Source organism: Mizuhopecten yessoensis, unplaced genomic scaffold, assembly GCF_002113885.1.
Source record: "Mizuhopecten yessoensis strain PY_sf001 unplaced genomic scaffold, ASM211388v2 scaffold7507, whole genome shotgun sequence".
NCBI lineage: Eukaryota > Metazoa > Mollusca > Bivalvia > Pectinida > Pectinidae > Mizuhopecten > Mizuhopecten yessoensis.
The window spans coordinates 551,488-572,037 of NW_018407082.1; the positions used below are offsets into that span (position 1 = coordinate 551,488).

Below are 20,550 nucleotides of genomic sequence, written 5' to 3' on the forward strand. Positions count from 1 at the left end.
ACCTGGCTAATATCTCCGTATGTGTGTATGCCTGGGGGAGATGTAATGTAGTGAATATGATATTTTGTTTTATCTTGAAGGGATAATGATATCGCCTTTTTGCCGTTGTCCCCTCGATTGCTTTTGTGTTTTCCATTGTATGAAAGTTGTGGATAATCTTGCAGTCAATCATATCATGCACACAATGTTCATGTATATCAAGCTGTAGGCTGTTTCTAGGTTGCGTTGTAACAATGAAATACAATTTGCTGAAGATGTATATATGCATTACGAAATATTTCTTCGAAACTGTTCATAATTTGCATTTGTTTCTCTGTTCCTTCTGTTTTAATATATTGAACATATATACAGGTTTATAGAAAATGAAATAAAGCTTCAATGTATTTGATAACTTTGACTTCTATTAGACGGACCAATTAAACGATGGCGCGAAAAAATTTAAAGGGCCTCGACTGCCTTGAACTGAAACCATAGAAGCCTTAGTGTTTAGGTGGCTTCGAAAATAAGACTGTATTGAAAATTGACCTACTTCGAATATAAGCCTAAACGTACGAATTGATGCTATGATTGATCGTTTTCTCTTAAACCTAATTAACGATCGTTAAAACGTTCTCAATTTTGTCAAAGTGTCTCATTTCCTTCTATTTGTCTCATTTGTTTCAATTAAGATAAAATCTACCACTCGACTTTGATCTTTTTTCCCTATTTTATTATTTTATTAAAATGTTAGTTAATTTTGCTTTACGATAAGCTGTAAGTTGATTTTGCGATTGAATAAATCAGGTTAAAACAAAACTTATACATCACATCAACTTTGTGAACTATTTTTATTCACGACTAAACAAGACATCAAATGCGCGCCGGTACATAATCAACTTACTGTAATCAGATCTAAGAACATTTGCACGCGGCGATAACACATTTCCTTTAATTTACAACGTCAGTTTATCTGTCTAAGTCTCCTGTACTTTGCGCTAAATTCAATTATGACGTCACTAATCTCTTTAGTTCATTTAAGTAACCTATCTATAGCAGGACACGTCACCTGACCAAGGTGATTTCACACTTGTAACAAAGATAACAAAAGCCCATGGCCACCACGTTTATTGATACTTATTCTCATTTTGACTTGAAATTTCCGGTGACCTTTTGACTTCCGTTGACTTTTAAACCGTAAAACCACACTTCAGATATTTAAGAGTATTCTCGTTTTTCGTTTCAATTTATTTGGTTTTCTGGCGCACTGTTGCTGCCATTAGTACCAATCTGTTTTAACTTTGATTACATACATATTATATTGCTGTCTTTTAGAAATTACTTCATGAATATTCAACAAATTTTTACCAACCATGAATCATTTTATTGATCTCACCGAGTCGTTTCACGAGCCTCATTCGTATTAGTAGATAGAACACTTAAAACGATATCAACAATCTCTTTTATAAGAAGACGTTGTACGCAGAATGTCTCAATGATATTTTAGTTTTTTCCTTTTTTTTTATTGTTATTATTTTTTTCATTTTTATTTGTGTCTTCCTGAGACGATCAAACGACACAAATACAATGAGGTATGGTTTCTTTTAGGAATCATCTTCCATGTTCATTAAGTAAACGATATTCCAATCGACAAAAGGAGTGTATACATCGTTTTATTGCTTTCCAATGTCCCGATCTCACAAATAGGAGATTCCTACTAACACTGATTCAAACGTGTAAGCAAAGAAATGTTTATATTATAATCTCACGTAGGTAAACCGGACATTGTTTTTTAAGTGACGGTTTGCTGAATCAAGTTGTACTGCATTAAATCGATAACTGTGTGTTTTTTTTTTTACTAAGGTAGGATTGAAGAACCAATTCAATCTACAGCCCAAATTGTAGCACTTAGTATCTATTGTTTTCTTCCTTACTCCTGATTTTGTCAGTTTCATTTTAGGAAATTTCTCCATTTCACCTTCGCTGTTGCTAGGTCATTTACCCATTATCAAACATAAAAATAGAACAACGCAAGATCCATGATGCCTACTCATTTGGTTGTAATTTGTCATTTCTTCTTTGAGCTCCGATTTTGTGAAGATGCAGTTAATGTTTCTCTATTTTATTTCATTTAATCTTTTACATTCAGAGTTCCGGTCCAAGTTACAAGGAGTTTCGTTGTTCAGAAATTACTTTTACTTTCCTGTCATTACGTCAGAGTCTAGGCTTTGTACTTTAACCACTTTGAGGCCCATTTTTCTATCCGGAAAAAAATTCAGGCAGCAGATCTTGTTTCATTTTCCAATTACAGATTCTTGTCTCGAAAATGTTTCATCAAATCCAATTTCTGTTTGTAGTTGACAAATATCTTATTTTTTTCAGTTAATTCAACGGATAATTGCTTGAGAGGGATGAGAATTGCTGTAACAATAAAGAAAAATCTCTGCTGGCCGTCACATGGGAATCAATCCCGTCTTTGTGGTGGAAATGGTAATTGCGTCATCGATTCGTCAGAGGTAATAGAAACGACATACGCTTCCGTAGTTTACTCCCAAACACTGTCAGCAAAGCATCAAGTAACTAATTTACGATCGATATCTACCGTAGACAAACATATCGTGCTACAATTCCAATGTCATTTTCTTCTTTCTGACTAAGTTCAAGTGATAGAATCGAGGCAAATATAAAACGTGACCCACATGGCGAAGTAATGCAACGATCACATAAGATTTGTTATAAAAACAGTCATTCTAGAACAGTCACGCGCGGAATGAATTATCCCAGCAAGTAGGTGGCAACAAATTAAGAGAAGCCAATTGCCTAACAAAGGAGCTGAATTTTTTCTTGTTGTTGTTATGTTTTGGTTGTTTTTTTTTTGTATTTAGAACTTATTGACAACTAACTTGTTCTTATATAATTCTGCAGCATTAATTTTGATTTGCTAAAATTAATAAGCACACAAAAATAAACGGAATCTACTGAGCTGTGATTTTAATAAAACGTAGGCATCTCGTGAAAGCGAAAATGAATATCATTCGAATTATCTATTTTGTATTTTTAAAGAAGCGATTTATTTTATATGACAATTGATTATAATAATAATAGTCTTTAGACAATTATGGTAAAAAGTTATTAATTCAATTATGTAACTTACATTTTGTAAATAAATAAACCAGAATATTGTTCGACTCTATATATTATATCTCTCGAGTTTGTCTGTATGTAAATTTTGCGTATTTTCTTTCCACTCTTTATTAATATTATATAATGGTTGCTCCTTTCAGATCTTTTTGGAGGCTTGAAATGCCATAGTTATCTAGCGAACACCCACTAATCAAATGTAATGCAATTATATTCACATGTTATTGTTACCAGCCTCGTTTTGAATGTTTGAATAACGAGACACGTTTTTCACGGTGAATATTGCAACAACTGAATTAGTGACTGCTATATGAACCATCCTCAAATGTATCCTATATTGTATTTGATTGTAAAATGTGTGCATTTATCTATCAAAGTGATGTCATTTGTTTTATAATTTACCAGTATTAACAGGTTTCTGTTGCTTATAGAATGGTGTTATATGCTGCAATCAAATCATCATTAAAGAATGCATACACAGATTTTAATTTAACTGACTCCGTTGATCTTTCAGGAACATTTCAAATGTGTGTGCTGTGCAGGATACACTTCAACATATTGTGACAAAACGTATCAAGGTAACTAAGCTTTCACATCGCAGCAATGTTGTCAATTGTCTACTATTGGGGTTTTTAAATAAATGTTATTTTCGACTGCCCTCTATCAGCATAGAAAGTCCCGTTAAATGTAGTTATTTTTATATTTCAATCCCGTTATCTTTAATCACAATTGTTACAAAAAACATCATGTCACCTTCCAATATCAATTCCTCATGCACCTGGATCACAAGACCACCTGGGTATATACATGTGGCTTTATACCAGATCACAGCTAAACGGGAAAATACAAAGGGTACAGCCTACTGTTCAATCCATTCGTGTAATTTATTAAACAATGTGTGTTTTTTTCAAATTGAAATCAGAAATGAATTAAACGACCTCTTATCGAATTTGTCACCGGAAAAAATAACGTGGGGAACTATAAACCACCACGCCAATACACTCGAACAACTTGACAAATAAAACACAGAATCAGCATAACAACAAATATATTACAGCGTCATCACACAAGAAGACATGTTTACAACAGCATCAATAAGTACACTAGGACAAGTTTTTCAGATTACCAATCAACAAGGTCAAAACAAAACAAGGATTAAACACGCATGGACCAGATATACCAAAGTATAGCGCAATGTCAACACACAGCGACAAAATGAACCATAGCGTCAACATACCGGGTCAAAATATATCACACAGCGTCAACACACCAGGTCAAAATATACCACAGCGTCAATACACAAGTACAAAGTATACCACAGCGTCAACACACCAGGTCAAAATATACCACAGCGTCAACACACCAGGTCAAAATATGCCACAGCGTCAACACAAAAGGTCAAAATATACGACAGCGTCAACACATCAGGTCAAACTATAGCACAGCGTCAACACACTATGTCAAACTATAGCACAGCGTCAACAAACAAGTACAAAATAAACCACAGCGTCAACACACCAGGTCAAAAAACACTACAGCGTCAACACAAAAGGTCAAACTATACCACAGCGTCAACACACCAGGTCAAAATATACCACAGCGACAACACACCATGTCAAGCTATAGCACAGCGTCAACACACAAGTACAAAATATACAAATATACAACAGCGTCAACATAAAAGGTCAAACTATACCACAGCGTCAACACACCAGGTCAAAATATACCACAGCGTCAACACACCAGATCAAAATATACCACAGCGTCAACACACAAGTACAAAATATACCACAGAGTCAACACACCAGGACAAAATATACCACAGCGTCAACACACCAGGACAAAATATACCACAGCGTCAACACATCAGGTCAAAATACACCACAGCGTCAACACACAAGTACAAAACATACCAAAGCGTCAACACACCAGGTCAAAATATACCACAGCGTCAACACACCAGGACAAAATATACAACAGCGTCAACACAAAAGGTCAAACTATACCACAGTGTCAACACACCAGGTCAAAATATACCACAGCGTCAACACACCAGGTCAACATATACCACAGCGTCAACACACCAGGTCAAAATATACCACAGCGTCAACACTCTATGTCAAAATATACCACAGCGTCAACATACCAGGTCAAATATACCACAGCGTCAACACACCATGTCAAAATATACGACAGCGTCAACACGCAAGCACAAAATATACCACAGCGTCAACACACCATGTCAAAATATACCATACCGTCAACATACCAGGTCAAAATATACCACAGCGTCAACACACCATGTCAAAATATTCCACAGCGTCAACACGCAAGCACAAAATATACCACAGCGTCAACACACCATGTCAAAATATACCACACCGTCAACACATCAGGTCAAAATATACCACAGCGTCAACACACAAGTACAAAATATACCACAGCGTCAACACACCAGGACAAACCATACCACAGCGTCAACACAAAAGGTCAAACTATACCACAGCGTCAACACACCAGGTCAAAATATACCATACCGTCAACATACCAGGTCAAAATATACCACAGCGTCAACACACTAGGACCAAATATACCACAGCGTCAACACACCAGGACAAACCATACCACAGCGTCAACACAAAAGGTCAAACTATACCACAGCGTCAACACACCAGGTCAAAATACATCACAGCGTCAACACACCAGGACAAAATATACCACAGCGTCAACACACCAGGACAAAATATGCCACAGCGTCAACGCACCAGGTCAAAATACACCTCTGTATCGAAATTAACAATTAACACAAAAGAAGCCAATGGTAAATTATACCAAAACGTCAACACATAATATACCACAAAGTCAATAAAAGAGAAAATATACCACAGAGTCAACACAAAAGGACAATATTCCACATCGTCAATACCCGAGGTCACAATAAACCACAATGTCAGCACTCAGGGAATATTACACAACAATGTCAGCACACAGGGAACAAATGTACACCGTAACAATGCACAAGAACAAAGAACTTTGCATTGATAAGAAATCACAATAACGACAAATGGAATGATCGCGTGAGTTGAGGATATATACTTAGAAGACACCCATTGCACCTATCAGTCACTATCCACATTCCTCGTTTTCTTACAGTTTACTTTTATGACTCTTATGTATATTTTATCGTAGTTTTATGAATGTGTAACCGAAAAAATCAAACCTTAATCATTACAATATCTTAATTTTCAGCAAGCCTACAGCGTTATATAAATCCATACTCATTGATTCAATGACGCTACAACAAGTGTGGTGCAACAACAGTTTTCATCGTTTCATAATCATTTATTGTATAATGACCATACGCGTGTGATTATACCATATACGTGCACCGCTCTTCCAAACACCTCCCCCGCATATGTGAATAAGCGAACCCGCGGCACTGGTTTCATTTGTTGAATGAGGGTTCCCGCATATAGTTTTGTATGTATTTGGAGATTTCCTAGTGGACAAACAACAAAAATTCTCTTTAACTTCTAGATCTACTTTAATCCTGTCAAGCTCTCGGTCAGAATGTGCCGCTGAACGTACCACGAAGTTGGTTGGAAATAGAGCTTGTAAAATGTTGACGAGCGATGATGATAGATTAGTGGGTTTGAACATCTTGTATAAAACATGACGTCAGAGCTAATTGTTAATCGTCTGTCGACCAAATGAATGCAAAATCTTTCGCGCATATAACCAGATTAAGTAAACAGCATATTACCATTGTCCACAGGGTAAAAAAGGGTAAAAAATGCAACTTGTTTTCATTGAAGAAGGCATCACGTGATGAATGTTAACGCACGAAAACGAACAGCCTAATGTAAATAATAAGATTATCTATGTCACCTTGCCTAAGGGCTATAAACACAGAAATAGACACGATGAAAACTGTCATGGCATGTTACTAAGCAGCATAGATACAATCAACATATGTTTGTTTATTATTGTGGAAAAGGGATTCCAAAATGTTCGGAAAATAATCAAATCAGGCCGCAAGCGACCTTCGTTTATTATTTTTTTCCAGCATTTTCTCATCCTCGTTATTTATTCCAACATAATACATGGACATACGTTGATTATTTCTTGAATAAACTATGATCCCAAAACATTTGATACAGTAACATGCTACCTTAGAGGAAGACAAGTTTGCGTAAGGTGCCAACAAATGAAAGAAAAAAACGTGTTTGAATCATATACGGCCGAAATGTTAGTGAGAAGCTTTTGCAAACCCTCCCCAAAAATAATCAATAAAAAGTTAATATATATATTCTTATGGTGGTATCTTCCTTTTTGTTTGATTATCCTTTAACTTTATTGTGGCTGTTTGGTTTATCGTTATCGTCTAACCTCGTGTCCTAATAACTATTTATGGTAATAACGATTTACTTTTAGACCCAAACAAGGTTTAGTTTACGTCATTCACGGTCTTACGTGCTGTACATAATAGAACAGCTTACACGTGCCATGGTCACTATATATTAACCTCTTTTTGCCAAACAGAAATAGAGAGGACACATGTGTGTTGGTGGATAATCTAGATCTGTCCGCTTGTTTTATCTGTTGATCGTGCCATATTGATTTAATGGTAAAACTGTTGCGTAATCTCAACGGCAGAAAGTAGTCCGCTAGGTCTCAAAGGTTAGAACAGATGTAAATAGTGCAGATTTTAAATGCATTCTCCACACCTGATGCCCAAGGATATACTAAAAGTCATGAAATGTTAGTTCAAGTAATGAATAATTATTAACGTAATGAAAATTGCCATTGACGCAAAATGCTGATAAAAAACATTGATTATGCTTTTTCCCATTCACCTCGCAACAAAATCACGTAAATGTCAAGACTGCATATCTCCTATCAATAACTTCGGAGAATATCTTTTAAACAAAATATGCGATCTAACTGGTATGGAGAAAGTATTTTTTCCAAAAGTGTTCTTAGCTTGATAAACCTACTTATTTCTTTCAAAATGATTGGATTGGTTAAAAAAAGATAAAAGATAAAAAAAAAAATATATTAGTAGGTTCGTAGTTTTAAATGAATTGCTATGCATTCAATAATTTCTATGATTTGAGATAACTCAACGAAAATTTGAATATAGATTTGTTTTAAGGGAGATATTTCTAAGGGAGGTAATTCTGTCTCTTATGTCTTTTGTGTAAAGGAGATAACGCTTACACACGTCTGATGTAGAAGGGAGGTTTGTAACTCTAACACCCATGTTCAATATGTAAGGAAGATTACTCAATACACCTGTCTAATGGGAAAAGGATTTTAGGAGATATTTGTTTTTGAAAATAAAATAAATCCAATCTAAATCCAATAGAAAAACAAGCCAAAACAACAAAGCGTCAATTCATTCACCAGATCTAATAGTTGTTATTCTAATTTTAGTTAACTAAATACAAGAACTATGATAACCGTCAACATCACAACAGACATTTGTATAACTTCTGAGGAAAAATAATGCTTGGAGTACCATAGGTAATAAAGAAGAGTGAATGCCTATTGGGATCTAAACCGGTTCATGTGCTACATGTAGTAACTTACCACTAAGTTGTTCTGCGGAAGCTACGAGGCCCAGTGGAAACCATTTCACCTAGCTGTTTTAGTCTGAATGTTTTGCTAACATCAGTGCCGACCTTATTGGTTGTGGACGACTTGCCTGAGCTGCAATGTTTAGATAATCTGATTTGCTAAAATTATGGAATGTCATTGGATTCACATTTCTGATATCAATAATAATTCGCTCATGCAGTACAACGTTTTGACAAATCGGAGCATAATTTTATTTGAGTCTTATATTATAATAATAAACAGAACAACACATGATCCATTATATACCAAGGACATGAGGACAAACATAGAAAGTCAAATAAATAACAAAAAGTTAGTTTCGCAAATTTCCACATCCGTGTTATTTGAAGGAAATTGGGAAATAAAACGGGTTACAGGTAAAAGGAAAAAACGAAAAAGTAGTGCGTATATTTTTATTTACAGTCTTAACCACACAAGGAAACCAGACAAACGACAAAAAAAAGCAAAGTAGCAGCTTATCCTCTTGACTTCAAATTGCTATTTGTTTCTTTTCCTTTCTTACAGAAGTCATAAATACAACAGATGATAAACCGTCTAACACGTGTCAATCATCACCCTGTTCGAACAATGGCACGTGCGTGGTTGTGGATAGAAATTCATACATATGTTTGTGTGCGGAAGGATACACAGGAGCACAGTGTCACATCATAGACCTCTGTACGCCGAATCCCTGCGCTTTTGGTGTCTGTCAGATGAATAACAATTCCAGACAATGCTATTGTACCCCAGGTGAGAAACATCAACACTTCAAGAATATACATTAACGCTTTAGGTTATATCATATATTCAGTCCAAATGGGAATTTATGTTTTGTCAGGGTGAACATAACAATAACTTGGTGTTTTGTTTCGTAATTTCAAAACATAATTCGATTTGTTTTGAACAGAAACAAAGACGAACTGTCTTTGTGAAGGTGTCGTAACAGCTTTGGTATCCTGTGAGAAGTCATTACCGTCAGATTTAGGACGACAACCAACAATGTGTTTGAATTCAATTAAAATCGAATGCATACCATAATTAACGTTTTGCGAGATATATGAGTTTGCTAAAAATCACGTGGGAGTGTCGACCGAAAATTCACCATGTGAATTCAGGCAGTTATTGACTGGGAAATATAACTGTTTTCTATTTATCAAACTTACTGTACATGGTAAAAGGAAAATAAAAATATATCATAATAATGAAATTTATGTAACCACGTGTGAATAAAATACGGCAACAGGATTTTTATTGGCAGTTCTATATCATTTTGTGGATGTATTATTTACTGTTACTTTTATGTGGGTATATCAGCCATATCTTCAACGTATATCATATAAAATTGAACATTTCACAAATAAATATTATATACAACGTGTTTTCATTTCTAATGGATATGTTTTCGAGTTATATGGAGCAATTTGAAATGAAAGATATTTGATTAATTTATTCTGTCATTGGTTATAACTATATAACTACTTAACTAAAATTTGCAATGAATGTCCGAAGATTCTGCAAAACGAATGTTTGAATCAATATGTTAATCATTGCAAACATTGTTTTGAAAATATTATTATTTAAACCGTAACTCTGTCGTTTCGGCATTTGTGCGTTAAATTGTTATGAATTGAAAGGATATATCTCTAGCCTATATATATCGCGTGTGTAGAGTATGTCTTTGACAAAAACAAAAATATGATTTAGCATGTCTATGTAATCATCTATAGGATACCATGGGGAACTGTGTGAAAAGGATTACAACGAATGTCAATGCAAACCGTGTCAAAATGGCGGCCACTGTATTGACCAACAGGACAGATATGAATGTGTATGTCCCCGAGGATACACGGGTACTAACTGTTCCAAAAAGGTGAGTAAACCCCGAGGAACCACGAACAAAAGCTTTTCCAGAAAGGTGGATTACCCGAAGGATGAACAGTTTATAACGGCTCTAAAAGATTAGTAATCCCCAAGGGCACACAAGTAACGAAAATTCAAAGAGATTAGTTATGTCAGAGGTTACACGGGTAATTATTGTTTAGAAAATAGAACTATCTCCGAGAGTACACAGGCACGAACTGTTCAGAAAATGAGTAATCCCCGAGAGAACACGTGACTACCTGTTCAGAAAGATGAGTAATTATCGATGATACATGTGTATCAACCGTTCAGGAAAAGGATGAATCCTCGAGGATACACGTGTTTTAACTGTTCCGAAATATGAGTTTTCTCCTAGAACTTTTAAGTACGATTAGTTAAGAAAGATAAGTAGCCTGACACGATACTCTATAGGAATAATTTTGTCTTAACTACAAACAAAGTCAATGTAAAAACGCATTACTTAAGACTTACTTATATTTCGCAGGGGACCAACATATCTATAAGCGTCATATTGCTAGAGAAAACTGTCTAGCCTATATGCATATGTCGTTTGCTATAACAAGCGACATTCTTCTTCTTTATCGATATCGACGTCAATTGGTGATGACAACCACAACAGAAACACAAAACAATCAAGAAAATAAATCATTATTTTGTTAATTTGTTTTTTTAAAAATCATGCAAGGTTAATATATAGATGTAGTTTCAGAGGAATTGGAAACAAAATTAGAGTTTATTTGTTTATAGTAGGCATTGTGTGCTAATCAAGTCACCCCAATCATAATAATCATTGCCCTTTTCATGGTCAAAGGCGTATCGAGTTAGCCCAAGATATACTTCATCTTTGTTAGTAAACTATAAGAAATGTATCACGCGTCAACACAATACAACAACAAAGAGCCCGTCTAAATTGGTAGAGACACATGGGTTCCCAGTAAACTTTTCCTACATGAGATGTGTCACCCGTTTTAATGTCAATTTTAAGTATTCCATTCACCCAATTTGTGTACTATGTTGTAGTGTTATTATTAAAATATTTTTATTCGTTTAGGTAAACCTTTGTAATCATAATCCATGCAAAAACAATTCAGCGTGTATTGATCTGGGGACCAGTATCCGATGTTTGTGTCGGCCAGGGTATACAGGTGAGACAGACTTACCGCCATGCTTGACTCGATATGTTTATGTTGCAGTGACGAAAAGGAAAATAAAAGGGAAATTATTCTCAATTTTCTATTTATGCACTTGCACAATTAAATTCTTAAATAATCTTTCATGTATGACAGATTCGAATGGTTGTTGTAACTTTGAAGATACAGGACGCCCTTATGATATAATATTTCACTCATGTGAATAAGCATAAAGGCACTTCAGCTGGAAAAGTAACGTAATTGAGCCAAACGTCTCATAGAAATATGCCAGAGAACAGCGGCAGCTTTGCTACTTTATCCTAATTTATAGCGGGTTATCTCAGGACCAGCAAAGTGTAAACGATTGATTTAGACCCTGTTCGAAATCTGACACAAGTTATCATCGACAAACCGGCGCCTATCAACGAGCCGAGTTTAAACGTTATCCAACGTTCGTATGAACATGTTAATAGAGTCAATTTATAACTTGTTTTTTTTTCTGGAGAGCAATTATCTGGGTTGTTATGCTAGACTTATTTCATTTCATTTCAAAATAAATTTTTTTATTCATGATGGTGAATGAATTAAATCGAACAACAGGCTATGCCTATATCAGTTCTGTCCTGAACACCTATATACCTATATACACATTACCACAGTTTACCATGTAACATAAAATTAATTACTGGTATCATGTAGGTCCTGTACTGTTACATGGTTCCAATTGTTTCATTTCAGGTCACAACTGTGAAGTAAACATCAATGACTGTTCGTCTAATCCCTGCCTTCATATGGGCACGTGTCACGACAGCGTCAATGGTTACTGGTGCGCGTGCACGGAACCGCACGCAGGCTTCAACTGCGAATTCACATGTAAGATACAATTATTGTATTTAGTTAATCACATACCTCACATACGTCTGGGATCATATTTAATCAAGTGTGATGTTTCAATCAATATATCGCGAATCGTTGTTTATACGGTTACGACATTGTAGAAAAAAACAAATATCACAATTTCACTACAAAATACAAGATTGAAATTCATTCAAGTCGATACAAAAATAGAAGAACAGGAACCTCGGAGACAGCAAAAACAAACGGAAAGCATCATGATCAACTGTTCCCTTTCCGCATCACAAGCAAAGACGAGACGTAATTAATTTTCCGCAAAGTTAAACGTTTCATGCATATAACATCCGTCATGTTATGTCCTGTCAAACCTGGGGAAGTATGTAGGTATACTTAAGGACTGACTTTCATTTTGACTGCGTATACGGTAGTATGAACGCAGTTGGAAACCAGCATATTCTTTATGGAGCGCTGACGCGCTCCATAGAATATGTTCGTTGCCAACTGCGTTCATACTACCGTATACGCAGACACCCTGAAGATCAATTCTTATATTTACATATTTTCGTACTATGATGGTACACTCAGAATAAAGCTAACTCTAATACATTTGCTTTTATAATGGTACAAAGCCTCCGTAACGTGCGTAAATCCAAACAAATGAACAGCCTACAGCCTACAGCCTACGAGCAGCGATGGATCGCCAACGTTACCATTATGACGTCACAATGTAAATTACGTCATCAAAAGGAAACAATGGTCTCCAAGGAATATCACTGCGTATACGGTAATGTATACGCAGTCACGGTTTACACAGCTTCAATGGGAGCGAATGTAAATATAAGGATTTAAAACATAAAGTGTACATGTCTTTATTAATTGTAGACATTAATATATCATAGCAGGATATCAGGTCCAGATAATGATCAAAGAGAAGACATTCTAGTAGATAACACTGACCGGGGAGTTCAATTAGTCTACAGTTTAAACTATAGTTTATAATATTTCTTAACATTTTCTGCAGGTTGGTAAGTATCAATTATGATATGTTTCTGGTTACACAACCAATAAGTGTTTCTATGTGACGTTTCGATGACTGGTACGGTATGTACTCTGCCACCTTCATCAGACAAATGACCAGTGAAGCGTATGCACACAAAGGTGTAACATGTGTACGAGTTGTCTGCAAATCGATGTCGATTCGGATACGCTGTCTGCGTATGTACAATAGTTGTAATATATGTACCGAAATGACTCGATTTGGTCATAGATGTGCGATAGTATATGAGCCCCCTCATCTCGATTAGAGAACTGACCCACTGCGGCGTTTCCAGATGGCTTCATTTATCTGCCGCTTGAGAAGATTGCTCTCTCTGTCCAAAGTATTGGAACGTCACATAGAAACACTTATTGATTGTGTAACAAGAAACATTTCATAAAACATCAAATAAATCATATAATGTAAGGTTAATTGGGAAATGAACTGTGCATAATATTGAATGTTCAGTGTTTTTAAGTTGTTGGCGCAAAATATTTTCATAGAAAATGGAAGAATGTACATAAGATTTTAAAGCGTTAAGATACAAATACACAGCCTTAATGAAGTTGTCGATAAAGTATTGATGCAAAGTGATTGTATTTTCTACAAATTCTATGAGATAGCTTACGTGGTTTTGACCTTGATATACATTGCGGGTCTCGTCGATGAAGACAAAAACACTTATCCTTCTAGAACACCTGGTCTTATTTTCCTTGTACATTTTCAAATGCTGCTTGTAATTGTTCCTTTTGTTCATATTTTTCCAATAACGGATTTGTTGACACTTCAGTGGTCTGTTGTAGATTTTTTAAGCATATCAATATAAAAAACATCAGATATCAGATTTCAAGAATGAAATGTCCTTTTCGCAAAGGCGCAAGCAAAGAACTCGCCACATTCTTGTGACGCCATGAGAGCCTTATTGACATTTATTAACATTTTATGTCCTGACTTGCCATTTAAATGTTATTGAAATTGCAGTTGATGTTTTTGCACCTCCGATGGAAACGGAAATTACAGAGGACGCAAGTAAAAGCTATCTCCATAATCTGTACATCGTGGCTGGAACCCTGATGGGTGCCATTTGCATTGTGGTGGCCGTGGTGACCACCTGCTACTGCCGTCTGCATGAAACTTACAAGAAAATCAGATGGAAGAGATTAAGGTAGGAGAGAACCCAGTCAAATGTTATTAGGAACCCAAATTGTGTTCGAGCATAATGGGTAAAAAGTAATAATGTTTTCTTCCTAGGAATTATTTCACGTGGTTACAGAAAATTGCATTCCACAATTGGCCTCATACATGTTTTGTATTGTTGTCCAAACATTGGGGCAATCGGAAGCTTTGATTTTCCAATTACTCGTATTTTTGTGATAGAAATCTACGTTAGTTTTCTATTCTATAACGTTTAGTAATAAACTGAAATACATTCAGTCAGCATCAAGACAAAATGAGTCCAATAACATAGTCTGTAAGTGGAATCCACGATCAAGACTGAGATATCGGTACGTTTATTCATACAATCTAATAAGATATTAAAGAATGTCCTTGAGGCCTAGTAATGTTAATCAATTGATAAAAAAAAATACAAGAAAGCCTTAACCATGTAACGTTAACGCGTTGTCTCAGCGGATAACATTATTAACATTGTCGGTCCAGTACTATAACAAGTATTGTTAAATCTTGATTGTAGGTCGTTTGAGTTTAGAACCCCGAAAGGTAGTCTAGAAGTGTCCAGTCTCAACAAGCCGCGCCTGTCTTCCGACGCCATCATGGAGGCCACGTCCTTGACCAGAGATATGCAGAGTAATTCGTCCTATAGCGATACACTCTCTTCTCGACTGGTTTAGAGAAGGTCCACATTGGCTTCATCGTGTTTACGTTCACGGAGATCGAGACAAAGCATCTAAACCATGATGTAAGCATATCAGGGGGTCATTCAACATCATATTGAAAGCACACTATTGACCCCGCGTACGACTTAAGAATTCAACAAAGGACACGATGTTGACACTTACCGGCCGTAGCGTTATCTCTAAATGGTTTATCTGGAACTAAACCTTTGGAGCAAGGTATTCTATGGGAGCCCTACAATACGCTGCAAAGAATAATTGACCCATGAGGTGTCGAGTAGATGAAAAAAGAACATAGTTAAACACAGCGTGCCACCGTAGACTATTGTGACTGTAGACTTACCCCGGATCAGTTAGGGACACACTGTAAAAAGACAATACACGAAGAGCATATTATATACGTGTGCTTTTGCGAATGAACTGCAAACAGCATCTAAGCAGTATGTTCTGCAGATATATCGCAAAAGTCATCTATGTCGTGTCATCAAAACCGTGTGCACTGTGGATATACCGCGAAAATAACCTAAACTGCGTCTTCTTCAAATATATCGCGAAAGTCATCCAAACTGTGTGTTCTGCGAATGTACCGCAAAAAGCATTTGAACTGCGTGTTCTGCAAGCATACTGCAAATGTCTTCTAAACCGTGTGGTCTACGAATATACCACTAACAATTAACAGCTTCAAGGTTGTTTCAGCGAATGTTCCTTAAAAGTGTAAGAAAGCAGGCAAAGACTTGTTCGATCTTCACCGAAATACCGAAGGCATTCATCATTTACGCCATCAAAATTATTGCATCTAAAAACATCATATAATACATTTCGTACAAATCACCTGTCAATAGGATACACGAAAAGATGTCATATGAACTAATACACCGTGTATGTCAGTATGATCATCATCTTAAACAAATAAATTTAGAGAACAACAATAGCTGAACATCGTCTTTCAGGGAACCTTATCACTTCTGGTCTATATTGGCTGAACGAGACACTTTATACCATTTTCGACTTTCTATGCTAAATTTGAACCCTGTATTACTAACATTGTACTTCCGCCCATGATCACGCCAGAGATAGCACATATTGTGCGAAGGATACCAGTTATGTGTCCCCTTCAAAGTAGGGGGTTGTCCTCTGTGTTTCATGCGTAGGGGATATTGAAGAAATCAAAACTGATGTGCTGCCCACATTACACGTTTGGGAAATCTATCATTTATTTTTTCTCCTTACAACCCTTTTATTTCAGAAGTATCTCCCCAGACAACCGCCTCCTTAAGACCTCAGCTGTTTCGAGAAGGTCAATCCCTGACAAAAAAAGTTGTTTACAACGTAATACTACCATGCACATGCACCGTTATTTAGATAGCACGCGTAAATATAACCACATCAACATATTATCCTAGATATGCTGTAACACACCATATATACATCGTTACACACTGAGGATAGACCTTAGTAATAAATGGACACTTACTTTGTACTACAATTAATACATGTGTATTCATACCACTTACTCATACATCTACACAACATATATGGGTACAATGAATTGTAAGAACGTCACTCGTGTTACATAATTGATAGCGCATAAACACAAGCTGAAGAAAGTGTACACATTTGGACTTGGTGCTAACTAACTGTGAATTTCCATATTTTTGCAAAGACTTACTTGCCTGCATGTCCTTCACATTAATATTCCCAAACACAGAAACAAAATCTTCGTTTAATTTTGTCGGAAGAAATTTTAAAATGCATATTTATCTTGCCAATTAAATGTATCGCGCAAAATTAGAGTACTCCATAGTAACCATCTTATTAATATTAGTACAAAGTTATCTAATATCTCGTTGGTTTTGATCATGAAAACTTCATTATGTAAAGCAAACATGTGAATGATGTACAAATTTGATCATGCCATGGTGTTTTGACGATAATTTGAATGAATCAACCATTTTATGATATTTTAGAAAAAGAACAATAACCGTATTGTTTCTATGTGTGTACGGTTGAGTTGGTGTGGGGTGTGTGGGTGTGAGTGCGAGTACGTCTGTGCCTGTGAGTTTATAACAAGGCAGCGAACGTTGCATATTCTAGAATTGTTTCTTTTCTTTATTTTTTGTATCCTGCCATTGAAAAGCACTTGCAAAATGATAGGTTATTCATAAGTTGTTTTAAGTAATGAATAGTTTTGTTGTAAATCGTTGCATTTGATCTTTCATCTGATGTGGACAGCTTCCCGGAGTGACCAGATGTTGGGAAAGACATGAGTTCAGGAAGCATAAAACGTTCTACAAGATCAAACAGGATTTCTGTTTTGTTGCATTGTGTTGTCGTTTTCCTTGTAAAATAAATAGACTTGTTCAAATGAATCTGTTAGACTTCTGTTGGTAATAATTAAAAAACTTTTTAAAATCTGCGAAATGATTTGTTCCTTTGCGACATGAAAAATTGTATTGTAAACAACATAATAAAATATAGAAACTGTAATAATAGGAAAATATATTCTGCGCGTCAATCAAACGAGTGTTATTGTGTCCAGTGGACATATGAACCACTAGCATTGACATTGATTATTTTGAAATTGTATGTGAATGTTTGCAGATTTTTCTTGATTTATTTAGAAGATTTTTATGTATCTCAACATGGACGGTTATATCTCTTATTGTCCATATTTTCCCGCCCATAGTGATCAACTGGATATAAATCATTGAAATTGGTCAATGACCTCAACTCAAAAGTATGTGTATCTTACCTGTTATGAGGTAAAACAGTACCACAGCGACAACAATATGTTAGGAATAACACCATAACTACCAACAGAATCGTGTGGCTGACACCAGACACTCCGGGTAGTTAAGGTCTGACACAGGTCGGTCCAGACTGTAAATACTTGTTAGTATTTAAAGATACCCACAATATATATGCAAAATATCGACATCGACAAGTTGACCAGTAAAATGCGTGGGTGTTGTGTACAGCTTTGTGGGTCTCGACATTAAACATTAAAATCTCCTTGTGGAGATAGCAAAACAGCTTTTCCCCCTTATTTGGTTTGATACGTTTTCTTTACTGCAATATACAAATTAGTTCATCAAACCTATCCTTTCTTTATCCATTTTAATGAATCCGTCGTTCTCAGTGAAGTGACTCTCATATATATACTTCTCTTATACATGGAATCCTTTCAAATGCGATTCGTGTTTAATATACTTGAAGCTTCCTGGAGGATTTGGCTAGCTTAGTTCAATGCAATTAGAAACTAAAAATAAATCAGTTGTTTGTTACAATCTCAAAACCTGAAAACCTGGAAAAACATCGCCTGACATGAGATGTTCAAAGCATTGCAAGCTTAACGAATTGTAAATCTTGATATAGAAAACTAAATCAAACAAACAGATCCCTCCCCCTTCTCTCCCCTTCCAAGTGAAAAAAACATAAATAAATAATATAAAATGAATAAGAGGAAAGGAAAGAACAAATTAATTAATGTATGCTCAAAGAGGGCTTTTGTCTTCCGAGCCTTCTTTTTAATTTAGAGGCTTGCAGTCTCGACATTTGAAGAGTTTAACAAGTATACCACATAAAATAATTAACAGAACTTTACAATTACGGAAAAGCGACTTTGACCTACATGGATGCCAAGACATTGTAACCGAGACGTTCTTCAATAATTATATAAAATATCAGTTCAAGTGAAACACACCATCATATCCGACCATCCAGAGGATATATCGCGGGCATGGCATAGCAACAGTCATGAAGCCCCACAAGACGCTTCGTAATATCCTAGTACACCAACACCGGAAGGAAACGTCGCAGAATGCGTATATAAAATCGGATGCAAGAGACTTGAGGGCAATTCGGTGTCCGCCTTGGGGAAAGAAACGGAACCCAAGAGGGAAAGAAATTCACCTGATCAGAGAGGAAGCAATCGGAGTCCCAGATCAATAAATCGGCAATCATAGACCATGCCACACAGAAAAAGCATGTGATTGACTGGGATAACTCCAAAGTACTGGACAGAGAGAGCAGTCTGTTCAAGCAGCAGATAAAGGAAGCCATCTGAATACGCCGCAGTGGGTCAGTTCTAAATCGAGACGAGGGGGCCCATAGACTCTCGCACATCTATGACCAAGTATTAAACAAAGCGTAGCTGAATCTGGTCAATCTGGTACATATATAACAACTATTGTATATACGCTTACAGCGTAGCCGAATCGACATCGAGGTGTGGACAACTCGTACATATTTTACACCTTTGTGTACATATGCTTCACTGGTCATTTGTCTGATGAAGTACATACCGTACTAGTCATCGAAACGTCACTTATGTACACTTTTTGATTGTGCTACATAAATCTTTACAATCCATACTTACCAACCTGAAAAAAATATTTAGAAACACTATTATGATATTATATACAGTATATACAATAGAAGTCTTAGAAAACATTTCCAGCATCAGTAATGGTACTCCTCATGATATCTCCCGTCAAATCCGTGAACGTAGCTTCAGACACCATAGTCCAATTGCCTGACGCTGTGATGGTGGAAAGATCTTAAATCTCGTCTCGGTTTAAGTCGCAAAACATAGCTCTCATCAAAAGCGTTCCAACACTTAGCACGAGTAGACCCTCGACTACCCAGCCTTTTTTATATTACTTCATTGTTTATAATACCTTGCAATGTATTCAAAATACATCCCTAACACACACGGTCTTTTTGAATTTAACAAAAGGCTTCATCTTGAACACAATCTATGGAATAAGAAAACGAAAAGAACAAATCTAACTCTGCTGAACGTTAAACCCTTTTGCACTTTCTGGTAGAATTGTATAATGAGATGTACATTTGTTTACAACATCGACGAAACGTTTGACGGGAGTAAACAGGCCTTGGCCAATTTTCAATACATCAAAAACATGCATATCACAATGTAACAAAAGTATTAACATTCTATGATGTAAAAATATAAATTTAAACGAAAATATAACAGATTTGATTGCGTTCAATCAAAAAGACACAAACAGTTGAATGTCAGCGATGAGTATCTAATTAC

The 20,550-nt window shown here is 36.0% G+C and overlaps 1 protein-coding gene across 1 annotated transcript in view; it reads left to right on the forward strand.

Moving 5' to 3' along the window:
• Positions 1-17,873, forward strand: part of LOC110453787 (delta and Notch-like epidermal growth factor-related receptor) — a 47,178-nt gene extending 29,305 nt beyond the window's left edge. The window contains exons 4-11 of the mRNA XM_021502939.1: positions 2,359-2,492; positions 3,632-3,695; positions 9,262-9,486; positions 10,464-10,606; positions 11,669-11,762; positions 12,486-12,620; positions 14,620-14,803; positions 15,332-17,873. Coding sequence (XP_021358614.1) covers positions 2,359-2,492; positions 3,632-3,695; positions 9,262-9,486; positions 10,464-10,606; positions 11,669-11,762; positions 12,486-12,620; positions 14,620-14,803; positions 15,332-15,488 — 1,136 coding nt within the window. The 3' untranslated portion in view covers positions 15,489-17,873. The remainder of the gene's footprint in view (positions 1-2,358; positions 2,493-3,631; positions 3,696-9,261; positions 9,487-10,463; positions 10,607-11,668; positions 11,763-12,485; positions 12,621-14,619; positions 14,804-15,331) is intronic.
• The last annotated feature ends 2,677 nt before the right edge of the window (positions 17,874-20,550 follow it).